This window comes from Phalacrocorax aristotelis, chromosome 4 (assembly GCF_949628215.1).
Source record: "Phalacrocorax aristotelis chromosome 4, bGulAri2.1, whole genome shotgun sequence".
Taxonomy (NCBI): Eukaryota; Metazoa; Chordata; class Aves; order Suliformes; family Phalacrocoracidae; genus Phalacrocorax; species Phalacrocorax aristotelis.
The window spans coordinates 63,763,335-63,782,392 of record NC_134279.1 but is presented as its reverse complement, the minus strand read 5'-3'; the positions used below and the strand labels follow the sequence as shown (position 1 = coordinate 63,782,392).

Sequence of the window (19,058 nt, the reverse complement as noted above, 5' to 3'; positions counted from 1 at the left end):
CAGTCCCTCTATGGGCTCTAGGCACCTCACTGACGGTAAAGCAAGTAATAAAAGCTAAGTTTACATTTGCAGTATAGCAGTTCAGTATTGCAGTACAGTGGGACAGCACTACTTGTGATTCCAGAGGAGAGCATCTCCTTCATGTTCTTTGTCACTCATCTACTCAATATTACAAAGACTAAGCAAGCAAAATTAAGAGGAAGTCTTTAAAATCATGTTTGGTTTTAAAATTACAAAATAAATAAAAAAACCACTTGGTGAACTTTTTTCCTACAAAAGCTTCCTATGAAAGGGTCATGTTTCCAGTGATTTTCTCCACAACACAAAGCTAAAACCATTGCAAGTTTCAGGGTCCAATGGTTTGTTTAACTGGAAGTAAATATGGTTAAATATGCATTTAACTTCAAGAGTAGGTGCTTAAGCAAAGAAACTTTAAATGAAAATGTGAAAGTAGTTGCCCTTACAGAATTAGCTGGTGTTTCCCAACTGCTTCTGCAAGAACAGAAATTCTTCCTTGTACTTGCCCTGTAAAAACATCTGGGACAATGGAGACCTGGCACCACCACAGAAGAAACTCAGGATACCTAAGCTGGGAAGTTATTTCTCCTGATCCTTAAGTCTCGAAGGAAACTACATTTAAGGCCTTTAAATCAGTTTCTGTAGATCTAACTACAAGGACTAACAGATGTGTAGAACATGTGGCTGCTAACACCAACAACTGAGGAACATGTATTATTTGGTCTGTTTGGCAGTGTAACAATTTACATCTGTGCACAATACAGGAAGAAATATTCAGAAGCAAAGATTTCAACACGAACATACTCCTAAAACCAGAGCTGACTAGGACCAGTATTTATAAGTAACTACCCATACACTCCCAGTCACTGGCATCTCAAGTGGGGCTCCAGCAGATATTTCCTCCTAGCTGTTGAAACCAGACCCTCTGGGACCTTAATGCTCTACCTGTCACATGCGCAGGACTTTCATGTGACTGTAAGCAGAGTGAGCTGGGTAGAGTCACAGGATTGTACATTAAAACATGCCACAAAAATATTAACTTAGAGTTTTTCTGTGTTGAAAAGTGAGGTCAAGTCTCAGGAGAAACGTCTGTGATGAACTGAATAAAAAGAAACAGCTCCTAGGAATGGGTTATTCCACAACAGTCCACTCATGGTTTCTTGTAGATCATCTAAGCCCAAAGCACTAATTAAGTACTAGGCAGGGGGAGGCTGCAGGACTAAACGAGCCATTGTCTTAATCACGTATGGCAATCTGATGCCTGCATGTACAGTATCTGATGCTTTTGCCTACAGGTCGCTGCAAAAAGGGAGCATTAACCTGGAGGCTATTTTGAAACCACTTGGCTGGCTCACTGGATATCGCAGCCTCCTATTATACTTTACAGAAAAGAAAGATAATATTAACCATATACAAAAGAAGAACAAATCTAATCAACCAACCTGAGTTTTCATGACATGGAATTGCACAAAAGCGAGAAAGCAAAGTATGGGTTTTGGAACAGAGGGAGTATTAAAAGTGAAAGGCATTCCTCTGTCTAATCCAGTGCACATTACATGCTACAGTACTACGGGCTGAAAATCACGGACAGCAGATACAGCACCATTTCACTCTGCGAACTCCCTCTTTTTCACTTGATTCTGTCAGAACTGTTGAATTATGCCTTAGGTCAACTCCTCCTTCCCTTTATGTCAATGGGAGTTTTGCTACTGATCTCAGTGTTGCTGCTTTTTGTGGTTTTTGAGGTGATGGCCCAATGTTAATTATTTTATTATACTAAGAAGTAAGTGAAAAATAGAAAATGAACTTGAAGAGAACAGAACAAACATACCACGAAAGTTCTAGATAAGCATTGAGAGCTTTTCTGATCACATGACCTAAGTAGCCGTTCTTCTCTGCAATGTGTTTTGCCCAGCTGTAGAAAAGAACAAACAGTAAAAAATGAACAGCTGTGCTCCAGTAATGTTATCCCAACTCACACCAACTCAAAGGACACAAAAGGATATGGGGTCACCTTCTGACTTTCTGACTTCTTCCATAAGGCAAACTATGGGATTTCACAGTAATTGCTCCATCAGTCTTGTCACTGTTGACTGAATGAGAACATTTTGTCCATTCATCTCCGTGAGCATATCAGAGACATCTATGTTTTTTCTTAGCAAAATTGCCCTTTTTTTTTTTTTTTTAAGAAAACAAACATAAGTTAATCTGTGCTGTAACTAATTATCTCTTTTTTTTCTTCATACAAAATACCAGTTCTACCACATCAGGAGCCTGGTATTTCTTGAAAATCAGACAAGCATTGCTTTGTTAGATACAGCCCCTCTGAATTGTTCCAGAAAAAAAAGTACTAAAACTACTCAGCATCTCTCAAAATCTATTGGTCATTTAAATAATACACATATTCATGTGGATCAAACTTTACTGCAGAAGAACCTTTTGTCGAGGAGGTAAGCACCACGAAGTACAAGGTATTCAGACCTCAGACTTAAAAAAATCACGAATAATCAAAATAATCCCACCAGAAATATCTTCTCCTTTAACGAATGGTTTCATTCCTTACATTACAGCTTTTTCTGGATCTCTAGGGAAGTCTTCCATATTTCCTGTGATGTAGTACAGAGAACATCGCAACGTCCCTTCTATGTGTCCTCCTTGGGCAGCTTTATAGAAATAGCGTGCAGCAACTGTCTGTGAGGCAACAAGACACAATTAGCAAATCTGCATTATTGATGTTTCTTGAGTTTTGTTTCCTGGGACTCATCTCATCAAATGAATTAAAAGAGGCAATTGGCTAATAAGGGCGAGCCAGTTTAACTACTTTTAATGTACTTAGGTGAACTAAATTAATTTCTTCTAACTTTTTAATAATTTAGGCTGGAAAAAGGTTTTGAAAAACATAAATTTTGATAGTAAATTGCATGTCAAATAGAAAAGTGTCTAAAAGTGTAACTAACATCTGGTAGCATACAAGTCTTGTATGCACTGACAAAAGTAAAATTAGTTATTCACTAGTAGGGAGATTAATAAGGAATCCTGGAGAAGTGACACAGAACGGGACTTTTACACTGGCCATTCCCAAGTGAAGGCTGGGGAGCAGTGGCAACGCTCAATATGTCCAGCAGCGCACAACCGCAGTACTCAAGCCTCCAAAACTGGCTTATAAAAGATAACACAGGCTGAGCAGACAGGGCCAGGGCTGCAGAAATGAGAGGGCTGTGTGACTCTCTATGTTTTACACTCAGAAACAGTAATCTGTAATGTAAACCAAAGCAGCACACAGCCTGAAATAATTTATTTAATGGAATTTTTAATCATTGATATATGTTTTCTGTGGTTGAGCATGGACTTGAGAGTATCCATCACAGCCATAACAAAGTACTTCTTTTCCCAGGAAACCTGGGCAGTTTTAGGTGCACTGTTATAATCAGTCTGCTCCAAAATGTGTATTTTGGTCCCTGGGGAAGAAAAATGTGTTTGTCAAATGCATGTGTTGGTAAGCACTCCTGCTGCTGGCATCAGAAATACTCGCTGTCTGGAGTATATCCAGATTTCAGAACACAAAGGCCAGACTGGAAACATCTTTTAGCTCCAAGCACGACGTCTGCTTGCATTTATTACAGCCTAACTCACTATGTTTGTGCTGTTGGTCATGAACTACCTACACAGAGCATTTTCTGCAAAGTTAATTAAAAGAAATACAACCAAACCACACCCTTCCTATTCTTATTCCTAAGTAGAATTTCCCATTCCTAGGTAGAGCTCTCTTCCTAAGGGGAAAATAACTTTTCTCATTGACATATGCAAAGTTACATAAATTGACTGTGTCACAGAAAGGAAAATCAAAATAGCACAATTTATCAGGACTATGTTAAACAGTTATCTATGGAAGTCTGGCTTGAAGGTGTTTTACTGCAGTTCTGAGGTTCACAGAACCTATGTGAACGTAGCAGAGCTGATTACAAGTTCAGGGACAAGGTTCTGCTGCTTTCGTCTACTGTGGAAAGCATCCTTTCCCTAGATCCTTTCCAATCTAAAACTGAGAGAAACCGGAAGGATCACATGATGTGAGAATACACACTATCCTGGCCAGTGCCACTGGAAGCAGGAAAGCACAGGCAGTCCCTGGAGCTAAACCTGCACCTGCTTTGTTTCTAAATTAAAGGAATACAAACCCACGCATTTAAGTATGACTGAGATATTTGAGTAACATCTCTCTCTAAACAATCTGACTGAATTCCCCAGTAGCACTCTTCTTTGTAATAAAAGGTATCAAAATCAATCAGAGTGAACAACAGCAGTCTCAAGAATGAAGCAAAAACTTCTAAACTGGGCCCATATATAAGAAATAGTACTATTAAATATTTACTCACTTGATTTCTACCAGGTACTCCAGGGTAAATCCCATCTAAATAGAGGACACCAAGGTTGTATGATGCATCTGGATTTCCCAATTCTTCAGCAATTAACCAGTGTTTAGCTGCTTTTCTGTAGTCTCTTCTAAAATTGTGGTAATACCAACCCAATCCATTCACTGCCTGGGGCAAGCCCTTAGGGAAGGATAAGAGCAGTCTCAGGTCACTCATTTAATTCTGCTTTGGGTCACTTCGCAATTCCAACCTGCTGCTCAACTTTGGGTGCTCTCATGACCTTGCCTATCTAGAGGTCTGGTACAAGGATCCAGCCAAAGTTACACTGATCTGGGACTGAGGGATATAAAGGTTTGCTGGCTTTTTTCACACTATTCTTCCTCGTGGCCTCATGCTGAGAGCAAGGAATACGACTCCAGTGTCCCCTTGTTCTATAGAGTCTCAGCCATGTCTGCATTCAGATTTGTACTTGTTGACAAGAACAAAAACAAACTGTGACTGTTCTTCACCTGGTTCCTCTGCAAAGCCAAAATGGGACACCTATTCTTGTGAACACCCAGAACCTGGCTGACAGGATTGGCAATCAAAAAACCTACATCTTTTAAAGTAGAACATTTCCCTAAGAATAAATGGGAAGCAACAAACATGGAACTTTGCCATGTTGTTTTCAAAATGTATTTGACCAACACCATACAGATCTGCTTAAGACAGTGCTACATGCTATTACTAAGTTGCATCTTTGCATCGATGATTATGGATCAAGAGAAAAAAATCTTATTGTTACAGTTTTTATTTTGGTTGCAGTGAGTCACCATCTCCTTGCATAAACTGGTGGGTCATATGGTGGCTGTAAGTATGCCAGCAGTTCAAACTACTCTGTACCAATAAACATGAACATGCTATTTACTCTTACTTTATAATGTACGTTTAATAGCAACCATACCAGAACAGTGACATAAGGTAAAAACTATCTCAAAAAATCTCAGTGCACAAATACAAGTTATTTGTTTGCTACTGTTGGCTTCTACACTGCACAGTCTCCTCCTCTAATCTCTGTAGAAAAAGCTGCATGCTGCTAGCGCTTACAAAGGCCCTCTGGAAAAGGATTTCTTTTCCTTTCAAATTTGAAAAGTGTTAACTAGCTCACCCATTAAAATGCAAAAGCAGTCAAACTTTTCAATAACTATGGTGTTATTTTTGTACAGAAAAAGTGCACCTGAGCATAGAAACATAAGTATCTGGATTCAAGGAGAGTAAGGAAATTGTTGTCTCTAGGGTGCCTCCTGGAATCTATTCCTTAGATCCCAAGTCAAGGGAATTTTGATCACACTGTGAAAACCACTCAGTTTATTCAGGCCTTTCCCAAACAGGCAGTAGAACAGGTAGTCTTTCCTGTTTCGAAGGAATGATAGAACCAGCACAATTCTTTCCGGACGGTGGTTAGCACTGAAGTCCTATTGTCATTATCAGCAATTTAACTAGTTCAGGTTCTAGAGCTAGGAAGGTACTCAAGGTCTAGGTACTCTCTTATTTTTATACTAGGGACCAGAGTGAGGCTCCTCTTTTCTGTGGTGCCAATGTTTCCCCCCTGCTATGGAAAAAACAGAAAACTTTGGGACACCCAGGTCTTCTCCCTGAAGTAGAGAAGAGCTGCCAGAGAGAGCACATACAGTCTTTCTTCAATCACCAGCATCCCCTGAAGGAGTTCTAACTCTAAGCAGAGAGAACTAGCCATAAACCACCACAGCTCAGGGATGGTGGTACAGGAAGCCACCAGTCTTCCACATTCAGGTCCTGTGCTGCAGGAATGCACCATCACTCAGTGCGCACTGTGGAAGTACAATGCAGACCTTGGTCTTTACTCTTTTTCACTCACATTACAACCTAAAGATGCTCTGTTATTATAGCAAAGCCTGCTGGCATGGATTTTCCAAGACGGCAGTTATCTCTGCCTAACTCCGGAGAGATCACCATGTCAAAAGCTCAAGCCTGGTAGACACTCCTATTAAAAACATACCTAATACAGTCTAGAAGAAAATGCTTAGGAACGTGAGTCAAAAACATATTCCTGGATCAACTACTCACTCTGTAAGTCACTTAACTACCATAAAGTTCCAAATGATGTAAGTCGAGAAAATTCTTTTTAATCCATAGAAATTTTGGCCGATTTTGAGTAGTCTAGTCTCCCAATATGGTGAAATAAGGCTTTCACCATTCATGGCGAAGACATTGGTAAAAGCAACCAGTATTCACACAGAATTATGATAATACGTATTTTGTATAAATCAGGGTTCATTATTATTAGCACCTGGTATAGGACTTTTACAATAAAATACTTATGACATTTTACCTTGGCTGCTGCTTTCTTCATCAATTCCAAGGCAAGTTTTGTATTCTTTTTCACACCTTGGCCCTAGGAAATGGATATGTGAAACAATCACTGTTTACAAGTACAGAACACAGGCTGAGGAAAATTCACATATACACATTCAAAATGCATTTTAACATTGATATTTACTAGGTGTTATTCATCTTTAAACAGCTACAACCAAAAAAAAAAAAAAAGCAGCTTTGTACTCATCCTTCATTCATAGCTTTACAAAATTTTAATGATTCAGTCTAGGAAAAATTATTTCATCAGTTGATCCAAGTGATTTTCCTGGGTAAATAGAATCACAGACCTTTAATTTTTTGCAGCTAAGGAAGAGTGAATAGCATTCAAAGGTGCATAGATTGCTCACAATTTGGCAATGAGTATAAGCTCTCAGCTTTCCTGAAAAAGGATGTCAGAGTGTCTCCAGAGGAAATACACAGATATTAGGCTGATGATGTCCATATAAATTAATTCCAGACATGGGTCAAACAGATTATTGGTGCTCAGAATTAACACAGGCAGAACTTAAGCAAGCATTTTGTAGAGAACACCCCTCCACTATCAAAGGAATGAGATGAAGGCCTAACTTCTTCACTAATATCTCTAACCTTTAGTACTGCTTGTTGAATGCCTTAAGGGTGACATTGCTTAGCTGATACAACTTATTTGACTCAGCTGAGGTTATGCCTCCGTTTAGCCTCTGCTGTCTACTGCTTCTAGCAGGAGAAAACTAACTGCATGCAGAGACTATTTAATTCCTACTAAAAAGTACTTCACAGAGATCTAATAAAGGGCATTCTAAGAAAGGATTGAACTTTCACCTCCATCTCTACAGCAAGGCGTATGCCTACCGGCTGGTTAGATTTTTGAGATGCCAAACCATTAGGGAAAAATAGGATCTACAGTTTAGGTGGTATGTTGATCCTGAAACTAGCTAGGAACAAAGTGACTAAATTGTTTTTCACTTGCTCTTTTTAAATTTTTTGTGCATAGCTGGTAAAAATCAACATTAGCGTCATAAAGACTGATTTTCAGATTAAATCTAAAAGCACTTGTATACACTCTCACAGTGTGTCACTGCAGATAACTTACAAACATCCATGTCATAGGAGTGAGACCTGGACAGGCTCAAGACCCAGACAGGATGGAGAGCTGGGCAGAGGGGAACCTGATGAAATTCAACAAAAGCAAGTGCAAGGCCCTGCACCCGGGGAGGAACAACCCCAGGCACCAGTACAGGCTGGAGGCTGACCTGCTGGAAAGCTGCTCTGTTGAGAAGGACCTGGGAGTGCTGGTGGACAGCAAGCTGACCATAAGCCAACAATGTGCCCTTGTGGCCAAGAAGGCCAATGGTATCCTGGGCTGCATCAAAAGGAGTGTGGCCAGCAGGTTGAGGGAGGTTATCCTCCCCCTCTGCTCTGCCCTAGTGAGGCCACATCTGGAGTACTGTGACCAGTTTTGGGCCCCCCAGTTTAAGAAGGACAGGGAACTGCTTGAGCAAGTCCAGTGGAGAGCTACCAAGATGATCAGGGGACAGGAGCATCTCCTGTATGAGGAAAGGCTGAGAGACCTGGGTTTGTTCAGCCTGGAGAAGAGAAGACTGAGGGGGGATCTCATCAATACCTATAAATATGTAAAGGGTGGGTGTCAGGATGATGGGACTGGACTCTTTTCAACAGTGCCCAATGACAGGCCAAGGGGCAACGGGCACAAGTTGGAACACAAGAAGTTCCAGCTAAACATAAGAAAAATCTCCTTTCCCGTAAGGGTGCCAGAGCAGTGGCACAGGCTGCCCAGGGAGGTTGTGGAGTCTCCTTCCCTGGAGACATTCAAAGCCTGCCTGGACGCGTCCCTGTGCCCCCTGCTCTGCGTGTGCCTGCTCAAGCAGGGGGTTGGACAAGATGATCTCCAGAGGTCCCTTCCAAACCCTACCATTCTGTGATTCTGAGATTCTGTGATCTTTTTTAAGTGAAAATATGAAACATGACTTACCTTAAATAACACAATGGCATAATCATATATTAACACTGGATCTTCTGTTTCTGTTGCACCCTTTGCATACCATTCTATAGCAGCTTCAGGATTTTTTGCCACTCCTTGTTGGCCCCAAAACAGCATCTGAGCCAATCGTTGCTAAAAGAAAAAATGTATGAACTAAGTTATAGATCATAAAATCTATTCGGGCTTTAAACTAAAGGACCTGGGGGATGGGATCCGTGGAGAAAATGCTCACACCAGCACATCCAACGGGGGAGTAAGTCAGGCCAAGCAGTGTGGTGATAAAGGCTCCTTAGCTGTCTCCCAAGAGGTGAAACAGAAGAGTAAACACCTCAAGTGTATGTGTACAAATGCACGCAGTCTAGGTAACAAACAGGAGGAACTGGAGCTCCGTGCCCACTCAGAAGGGTAGCATGTCATAGGAGTAACTGAAACGTGGTGGACAACTCAAGTGACTGGGGGATCGCAATGGACGGTTACAGGCTCTTTCGTAAGGACAGGCAGGGTAGAAGAGGTGGACGAGTCGCACTCTACATCAAGAAACACCTTGAATGTATTGAAGTCAACTATGGTGACTGTGACTGCTCTATCGAATGCCTCTGGGTTATAGTCAAAGGGGTCATCCCCAAGCAGGACCTCACAGTGGGCATCTGCTACCGACCTCCTAACCACGATGACTGAGCGGATGAAGCGATACTTGGGGCACTAAAGCAAGCTTCTGGCCAACAGAACCTGGTCCTGATGGGTGACTTCAACTACCCAGGCATCTGCTGGAAGAACAATACGGCAGCTCGCATGTCATCCACCAAGTTCCTGGAATGTGTAGAGGACTGCTTCCTCACACGAATGTCAGATGTGCCAACCAGGAAGGAGGCACTGCTGGACTTGCTATTCACAAACTGAGATAACCTGCTTTGTAATATCTCGGTTAGTGACAGCCTTGGCTGCAGTGACCACAATATAGTGGAGTTCAGGATCCTGCTGAGTGTGCTGAAGGTCAGCTCTAATACAAGGGTTCTGGTTTTGGAAGAGCAAACTTCAGTTCACTCAGGGCTCAGCTGGGAGGGATTCGATGGGAAGCTTCCATGGAAGACAAAGGAGCTAGTGAGTGCTGGGAGTTCTTCAAGAACTTTCTATTGGAAGCACAAAGCCAATCTATCCCCTACAACGGAAAGGGAAGCAAGCAAAGCCAGAGGCCCCCTTGGCTCAACCATGACCTCCTGGGTCTACTCAAATCCAAAAGGGAAGCACACCAGAAATGGAGAAGTGGAGGATTGTCCGCTGAGAACTACAAGGGCATTGCCAGAGAGTGCAGAGATGCAGTTAGAAAAGCAAAAGCCCAATTTGAATTGAAACTGGCTGGAGACATAATAAATAACAAGAAAGGGTTCTTCAGGTATGTCAGCCACAAGGAGAAAAAGAAGGAAAACACAGGCCCACTGTCAAACAGAAAAGGAGAATCAATAACGAATGATGCAGAAAAGGCAGAGGTCCTCAGCACCTTGGTCTTTACCAGCACTGCCAGGTCCCAGGCTTTGGGAACAAAATTGCCAATTGAACCAAACACTGACGTACCATCAGCGAAGGAAGCTTGACCCCCACAAATCAATGGGCCCTGACACCATCCACCCGAGGGTGTTGAGAGAGCTGGGTGACATCATCGCAAGGCCACTCTCCATAATCTACGAGAAGGTATGGAGAATGGGGGATGTCCCAGAGGACTGGAGGAAGGCAAATGTTACCCCTATCTACAAGAAAGGCTCGAGAGAGGATCTGGGTAACTATAGGCCCATCAGCCTTACTTCAATCCCTGAGAAAGTTATGGAACGAATACTCCTGAGGGTCATCGCAAGTCAATTGAAGCACATGATTGGGAAAAGCCAACATGGCTTCACTAAAGGCAGATCGTGCTTGACTAACCCGGTGGCCTTCTATGACAAAGTGACTTGCCTGGTTGACATGGGGCGGGCGGTGGACATTGTTTACCTGGACTTCTCCAAGGCCTTTGATATGGTCCCCCACAGCCTCCTCCTGGAGAAATTAATGTGTTATGGCCTAGGCAAGTGGTCTGTGAAGTGGGTGGGGAACTGGCTGACAGGCCACACCCAAAGGGTGGTGGTAAATAGCTCTTTCTCAAACTGCCAACCTGTCACTAGTGGAGTCCCCCAGGGATCGATATTGGGCCTGATGTTGTTCAACATCTTTATAAGTGATCTGGATAACGGCATCAAGTGTAGCCTGATGAAGTCTGCAGATGACACCAAGTTGAGTGGGGAAGCAGACACTCCAGAAGGGAGACCTGCTCTGCAGGGAGATCGGGATAGGCTGGAGGAGTGGGCCAGCAAGAACCTTATGAAGTTCAACAAGGACAAATGTAAGGTCATGCACCTGGGAAGACATAATCCAGGAGAGCAGCACAGACTGGGATCCACCTGGCTGGAGAGTGTGGGGTCCAGGTGGACAGGGAGCTCAACATGAGTGAACAGTGTGCTGCTGCGGCCAAGGAGGCCAACAGGATGCTGGGTTGCATCAAAAAGGGCATCACCAGCAGAGAGAAAGAAGTCATTATCCCGCTCTACTCAGCGCTTGTCAGGCCACACCTGGAGTACTGTGGACAGTTCTGGTCCCCGCTATACAAAAAGGATGTGGACAGGCTGGAAGGGGTCCAGAGAAGGGCCACCAAGATGATCAGAGGACAGGGAAGCTGCCATATGAGGACAGGCTGGGAGAACCGGGTTTGTTCAGCCTTGAGAAAAGGAGGCTCAGAGGGGATCTCATCACCATGTACCAGTACTTAAGGGGTAGATACAAGGAAGATGGAGACTCCCTATTTACAAGGAGTCACATGGGGAGGACAAGGGGAAATGGACACAAGTTGCTCTCACGGAGATTCCGATTGGACACCAGAGGGAAATTTTTCACACTGAGGACAGTCAACCCTTGGAATAATCTCCCCAGGGAAGTGGTGACTCGACCACATTGGACACCTTCAAGAGTTGTCTGGACAGGGTGCTGGACCATCTTGTTTAGACTCTGCTCTTCCTAGGAAGGTTGGACTAGATGATCCCTGAGGTCCCTTCCAACCTGTGATTCTGTGATTCTGTGAAATCACAGAAACATTTATGTTGGAAAAGACCTTTAAGATCATTGAGTCCGAACATATGTTAGTGCAGGAGCAGACTTCCGCAGGCTTAAATGGATTTTAAATATGTAAAGAAACTAGTTATATGTCCTCAACAGTTTGAAAAGAATTGATCACCAGGAATATTCAGAGAGCTTCCCAGTAGTGAAATGTACGGATATTAAATCTACAGCAGGGTTATTTTTCACAGCTGTCAGTACCACAGAAGTCTGGCTTGATTTAAGTGCAGAGGTAAGTGATAAAGGCAGATTTGATGCATGCAAATGTCTCAGTATTACAACATATTGCTGCTGGTCTCAGAGCAGCAGCAATAACTGCACCGTGCCAAATACAAACCCAGGGAAAAATGATCAGAGAAGGTGGTTGCTAAGTCTAGAGAACTCTGCTTCCCTTTTGACTTGCATCATTGTTATAGCTTTTTGCATGGTCACTGGATATTATCAGACAGAAACATGGGAAATAGTTCATAAAATTAATAAAAAAGAGGAAAAGCTCATAAAAAAGAGCCAGTCCTGGGTGGAAAGATAAAATGTCTGTCCGCTTCACTCTCCTCCACAACTTTCCCGCATAATCTATAGATGTAAATACATGTGTGTATAAAACCAAGAAAGGGGAAATGTGTTACTTTATACCTGTGCAGCTGCATTTCCTCTTGTTGCTTCATGTTTTAACCACATAAAGACATCACCATTTTCTCTTGTTTGAGCTTTTAGCAGTTCATCATCCATCAGCCTTATAGTTTCAACAAATGCCTAAAGAGTAGACGAACAGAAAAAAAATTATTACACAATGAATTTGTACATCTGCCACGAAAATGAAAATGTTGCCCATTTCCTACTTATTCCTAAAGATTTGTGATCAGTTCTGGGTTTTAAAATTCTCACCACCCCTCTGCTGGCCAGTGCATTAAGAACCATCCTCACATGAACTGTAAAAACCATTTACTGCTTTGTTACAGCACAAAACTCTTAAGTCCACTCTACACTGGAAAGATATGCCAAGATGTCAACAACTGAACCCTCCCCCCACCTTTGTAGTTTTAAATGCACTTAATAATGGCAAAGAAGTGCCTTTAAGCTTTTAATGCTTTTTAGTATCATCTACAGAAACCTCTCTTAAAAGAAAGCTGTCAGAAAGCTTGATGAAGACCTGCCCTACAGCACTCTTATCTAGGTGACTGTCTACTGATTTTTAGTTCTTCAGCAATCAAAATCTCTCTATTTTTTGTACAATAATTGTTCTTTCTGATAAGCCAGGATCCTGGTACTGGCCTACCTTGAGTATTCTTTACAGATAACATTGTGTTGCCTCCTCTTTAGGCAGCTCATTCTAACATCATTTTACTGTAAATACCTATCTGATGAGATAAAGTTAACAGCTAAATCTTTCAATTTTATTATAGAAAAGGTATATGTATGGAGAGGCCAATTCATCTTTTGCATGAACTTCATGATGTTTGGCTACTGAAACAGCAGATCAGTTGCTTAATAAACACATCTAATTATATTAGTAACTAAAACTCTGAGTGAGGAATTAGGGCCCAAGAATAAGACTTAGACTTTACTGAAAAATAGGCATGTGGACAATTATGAAGATGTGAGCCTAACTTTGATTCGGTTTCCCTCTTGCTAAGAAATTGAGTAATGATACCTATATATAATTTGGGGGATTTTGTAGCAATCATAGAATCATAGAACAGTTTGGGTTGGAAAGGACCTTTAAAGATCATTTAGTCCAACACCCCTGCCATAGGCAGGGACATCAGTCAGATGAGCTAATATTTGTAAATCAAGACAAAAATGTTCTGGCCACATAATTAGTATTAATATATGAAAAATCATTTGCACAGAAAACAAATTCAGATACACTTGTAATTCTTTTACCTGTTCTCCTTTTATAGTGTGTTGATCCAACGATGTCTTTATTGCAATATTACTGTAATAAGCATAGGACAGCTCCAAATCAAGTGGATAGTTATTAATGCCTTGGTAATGTTTATAGCCAAGATTCATCATAGCAAGTCTCTCATTCCCCTGAGCACCAACCAAACTATACAGCAGTCCCTGGCAAAAATCAACAGAGATAAGTGAATTCACTGCACATCTCAAAAGTTTAGCACTTTGATGGAGATTTACAGGGAATCGAGTGTTCATAGTGGTAGCTGATATACTAGCTATACCATGTAAACACAGTTATAGAATCAAGCACAGCCCTAAAGTAGTTAAAATGTCTTCTACATGTACAGAAAGATTTGAAAGAAAAACTAGAGACACTAAATACTTTTCAAGTATTGCACTTATTCTGCCACCACTAAGTGTGCAGCAATTTTTAATGCCACTTTATTATAGTGTTAAATATACTGTGACGCTTTTTACACTTAGCAGTGATTTAACTGACTCACTGATGTCAGCTGGAGTTTTTGCACTGAATTCAGTGGAAACATATGGAAGTTAACAACCGGCACTTGAAAATCTTAACCTATGGATTTGACGGGATGAGAAGGATGGGACTTGTGGCTGACAAGGTTTCAGCACAAAGCTCCCTTAAGATACACATTCATTGGTGCAACAAATAGTCTAGGTGCTGCACATTTCAAAATAATTTTCAGCACTACTATTATTTTTCACCTGCACAGTAAAAAAACCCAGTGGTGTCCTATCTGCACTGGATATTGAATTATTTCCTACACTATCTAAAGCAGATACAATACTGAAATTACTTAGCCTCCATAACTAGCACTAGATATACTCCATAACTAGAGTATAAAAAAGGCTTCTATCTATGGTTTCTTGTGTTTGAGAAGCAGGAGTGAGCTGGTCTCAGAATGGCCTCTCAGGGGTTCTTCTGTTTTAGTATCCGGTAGCCACATTAGGTAGATCTGCTGTTCTTTATGAGCATTTTATATTACACTATTATATCACAATTAAATATCTGTTGGCAAGTTCAGTATAGCCCCCTTCCCGTGATATATAAACACCTCCCCTTTATTTGACCTTGCAATGGAATCGCATGGAAACACTCCAGTTATTTGCAACCTGCCTAAAAGGTCAGTTCACATGCTCTGCAGTTGCTCAGCTGAAGCACGGCCAGTTTTTTTTTTTCCAAAATAATACTGTTCTACTTTGGTTACCTTTAATCATTTGACTATAATATACTCAGTACCACACTTTTGCATACTGTAAAATGGGACTTCTTTCCTGACTGTGCTGCACAACCTTTCCACTTCAGATTTGCCTGACTCGAGACTTTTTTCATAGCCATCTAAAAATGACTGTGGGTGACTTGAGGGTTATTACCTCATCCAACCTCCTCAGTGACTGGGAAAAGCAGTATGTTCCATGCTGTTCACTTTATCACCATTTTTAGGTCTTACTAAAGCATTGATTTCCTAGTTCTGGGTGAGCAGGATAACAATTCCTACCATAAGGACTTCATAAAGACTTCACTGCCATCGGGCTATTTAGGAGTAGCTGTATTTTGGAATCCCTTCAACCAGGGCCTGGATCTGGAGGCCATTTAACCTTTTTTTAAATTAAATTGATCATTAATATATCCCATTTATAAATTGCGTTTAAAAGGTAATTAATTTCACAGATATAACCAAACATATTAAACGCAATACCTTTGTACGATCCACAGACACACCGAGCCCTGTTTCAAATATAACTGCAAGGAAATAGGAAGCCTTATGGTATCCACAACAACTGGAATCCACCAAGAGAGGGACAGAGGAGCCCATATTGCTGAGGCCATCAGCGCTGGACAGACCCTTTGTAACCTTCTCAAATATCCTCTGGCCCACTTCTAGAACTGCATCACTTTCATCTTCTAACACTAAAAATAAAACATAGGATGCACAGTTATCGCAAGAGTTAAAATCAGGAATTGACTTCCCCTCCTTTATTTAATGGGACTGAGCCAGAATCTGTTATTTCTTATGCTGAATGGTATTCTCAATGCAGACAACCAAAATTCCTAGAGATACAAGGTACTATTGAACAGGAAAGGTGAATAAAAATCCAAAAGATCGTCTCAATGTAACTAACCACTAAAAATGCAGGGATATCTCTATTTCCTTCTTACGTAATAAGCCATCCTTCATTTGCAGCACAACCTATAAGATATGACACTCCTTTACTAAGTTAGCTGATCTGAAAAAAAATGTATAAAACATGAACTGAAGTCAAAGCACACTAACTTACAAAACATATATTGTGGAGTTATTTAAGAGCAATAAAGTAAAATGATTACCATCTGGAGCACTGAAATCCATCTCTTGTAACAGTCTGAACAAAGTGTGGTACTTTTCCCTGAGCTCTTTTCCCCACATGAAGGCATCACACTTGGATTTTTCTCCATATTTGTGAACCAGCTCCAAATAATAGTTTTCATAGTAACCTAGAGAAAACAATATATTTAAGACACAAAAACTGACTTGACTGATCTTTAAAACAAGCTTCTGGTAGAAAAAAAAGATGTTTCTAGGGTACACTAAAAATTCATGGACAAGATGAGCACATCCTTCACACAAAGTAGTGCTAAAAACTAACAGAGCTAACAGAGGCCACTTACAAATATATAAGATTTCTTCTACTCTCTTCCATACTCTGGTCACAATGCATGCAATCGAATTCTGATTGGATACATAAGCTAGTTTTCAGCACCCATTTAAGCTATGCTGTTATTCTTTCATTAAAGTGGTTGCTTTGGTATAAACCTGTCAATTATTGCACATCAGGCAAGTGTGGCAGAGACGTTCTAGGAAAACCCACCCATTTTTGGGAAAGAGCTTCAAATACATGTGCCTTTAGGGTCATTTGGGAATGAAACGGAAGAAAGGCAATTGAATAGCTTACATGTAAGCTTGAAAGTGTTTCTTTGCCCCTGTATGCACCTGTCTTACTAGAGAAGAAATATCAAGAACATGATTTAAGTTCGTATTCCATGGCACAAAACTCTCTGCAGGAGCAAACCCACAGTTTTAGCTACCAGTAACAAGGCTCAGCTCTTCAAATTTCTTTTTTCTTGTCGTGGCTGAATTTAAGTTTACTTTTGAGGATCATTATCTAGATTCTGGTAAAAGGAAAGAAAACAGGTCTCCAAAGATGACAGTTTAAAATTCATATCTTATAGATCAACACTTACAATTTTTTTGTGCTTTCTCTCCTTGCCTTACAATATATCGGTACTCATAAACTATTTCTTGAACATCCACGCATCTCTCGTAGTAGAGTTCAATTTGTTCCACTGTTTCTTCATCATGAAGAGGGTTAGAAATCTGTAAAAAGGCAAATGATAGATAAATGGCACCTACAGTATCTGTTACCGTCTATGCTTGGCTAGAAAGAAGTCTTGAAGGCAAATTACAAAAGGAAACAGATTGTTTACTACAATCAGCTTATCTGGCACATCATGTTAATGTGCCAGACAACCTGATGCTGGCCACTATATACCATGACTTTAAACAGTCAGCACAATCCAAGAAACCATGGATGAACTTCCAAAATTGACCAAGCCTATGCGACTTTTGCCACCTATTTCAACAAAAACATAAATTAATCAAATGTGTTCAATATTGTACAATCAAAAACTATGGGAAACAAGGCAACATGGAAAATACGTCCTTACATAAATATAGATTTAGGAACCTTGTTTTACATACCCACTTCTAAAAATCTTACCTTTTGGAATTTGAAGTGGTAACTAACAGTCCTAGATTTCAACAGAAAATTAACATATTTTGGTTATAAATCACTAAGTACTATTATGCTGTATAGCAAATTTATCACATGGTAAGAGATTCAGTTAAAAAAAAAAAAAAGTACAGCCACAGCTGGCTGCTAATATTTAAAGATTTCCAAATACTGCTTTTGTTTACCTGTTCTGTTTCCAACACATTGAGACGATAGTATTTCACAGGTCCAAAGAATGCTTCAATACCATTTACATATCCACTTCCTCCAAGAACAAAGTATCCAGCAGTGTCATCGTAATATAAATCTTCCCTAAAACTTGAGAACATGAAAAGGGAGTAAGCTGGCTATCAAGAGGTACTTCGAAAGAAAAAAAGAAATTTGTACCTCAGAATTTCCATAACTGACAGCCTCAAACTCATTGCCAGTATCATCTTCTTTTCTCATCTGTTTACTCTCAAAATCTACTCTCCAATTTAGTGTGATAAATTCTGAGGTAAATTTAACAATTCCCTTGTCTACAAACATATTAAACCTGCAGGGTGTTTTATTTTTCTGACCTGTAGGTATCTTCTGGTGTTTTATATATCATTACACAACCTCAAAGATTTCAGTTCCACTTTTCCCTTGCACTTTTCTGAAGTTGGCATATGAAAATTTAAGTTATCTCTCTCCTACAGTTACTATCTACAACACTGAAGTCTGCCATGCAATTTACTGTTACATAGTTTCCATATTAAAAGGTTGGGGTTTTTTTCATTATTTGCACAAGAAAGAGTCAATCTTCAATTACAGTGAAAGAGAATAATTAAAGATCCATTTTAAAAAATTATTCAGTTTCTTAGAATAAAGGATGAAGCAATAACATTTTAGGTCGAAATTTCGCTCTCTACCTAAGCAAAGCAGATAATTTCACCAGTGAAATCCTAGCTCTCTCACAAAAACAGCAAAACCTCCCTTGACTTCAGTAAGGCCAAGACTTCATCTGAAGACTTATCTTATTGCCACTGACCTTCCTAACAGTTTTTAGTGAGGGTTATGAGACTCTAGTACTAGATCATGCAGCATGTTAACTCAACTAGCTCACGGCATTAACAAAGTCATTCAGCTCATGCTCAATGTAAGCACTGTAATGCAAACTGGTTTTGAAAGCATAGAATGGAAAAAGACCACAGACATTCCGAAAATCATTTGGAATCTCGATTACAAACTTGTGCTCTCCTTCTCCATTTTCCATATCTGAACACATACATGCATATTACTCAGCAAAGGGGAAAATGCTGCTTACATAAAAGACTGATGATGATGTCTTTTCAAATTCTTCCCAACATGGCTTACTTCTATCTAAAAGAACACAAAATATTAATTATAATAAATAAAATATTACAAGGTACATTTATTAAGCCATTTAAACTCATAATTCAGAAGATTACAGCTGCAACTTGTTGCATCTCCTCTGCACT

General features: G+C 40.4%; 1 protein-coding gene across 2 annotated transcripts in view; it reads right to left on the bottom strand.

Annotated features, from left to right (window-relative positions):
• The window catches only part of SEL1L3 (SEL1L family member 3), a 40,927-nt gene that overhangs the window by 9,023 nt on the left and 12,846 nt on the right, over positions 1 to 19,058 (bottom strand). Inside the window, exons 6-17 of one of the 2 annotated variants that reach the window (XM_075091727.1) lie at positions 18,884 to 18,939; positions 17,781 to 17,913; positions 17,048 to 17,180; positions 16,154 to 16,300; positions 15,525 to 15,736; positions 13,786 to 13,965; positions 12,535 to 12,654; positions 8,755 to 8,895; positions 6,739 to 6,801; positions 4,392 to 4,568; positions 2,582 to 2,709; positions 1,850 to 1,933 (exon numbers count right to left, since the gene is read on the bottom strand). In XM_075091727.1, coding sequence (XP_074947828.1) covers positions 1,850 to 1,933; positions 2,582 to 2,709; positions 4,392 to 4,568; positions 6,739 to 6,801; positions 8,755 to 8,895; positions 12,535 to 12,654; positions 13,786 to 13,965; positions 15,525 to 15,736; positions 16,154 to 16,300; positions 17,048 to 17,180; positions 17,781 to 17,913; positions 18,884 to 18,939 — 1,574 coding nt within the window. The remainder of the gene's footprint in view (positions 1 to 1,849; positions 1,934 to 2,581; positions 2,710 to 4,391; positions 4,569 to 6,738; positions 6,802 to 8,754; positions 8,896 to 12,534; positions 12,655 to 13,785; positions 13,966 to 15,524; positions 15,737 to 16,153; positions 16,301 to 17,047; positions 17,181 to 17,780; positions 17,914 to 18,883; positions 18,940 to 19,058) is intronic. The other variant, XM_075091728.1, reaches the window with a different exon arrangement.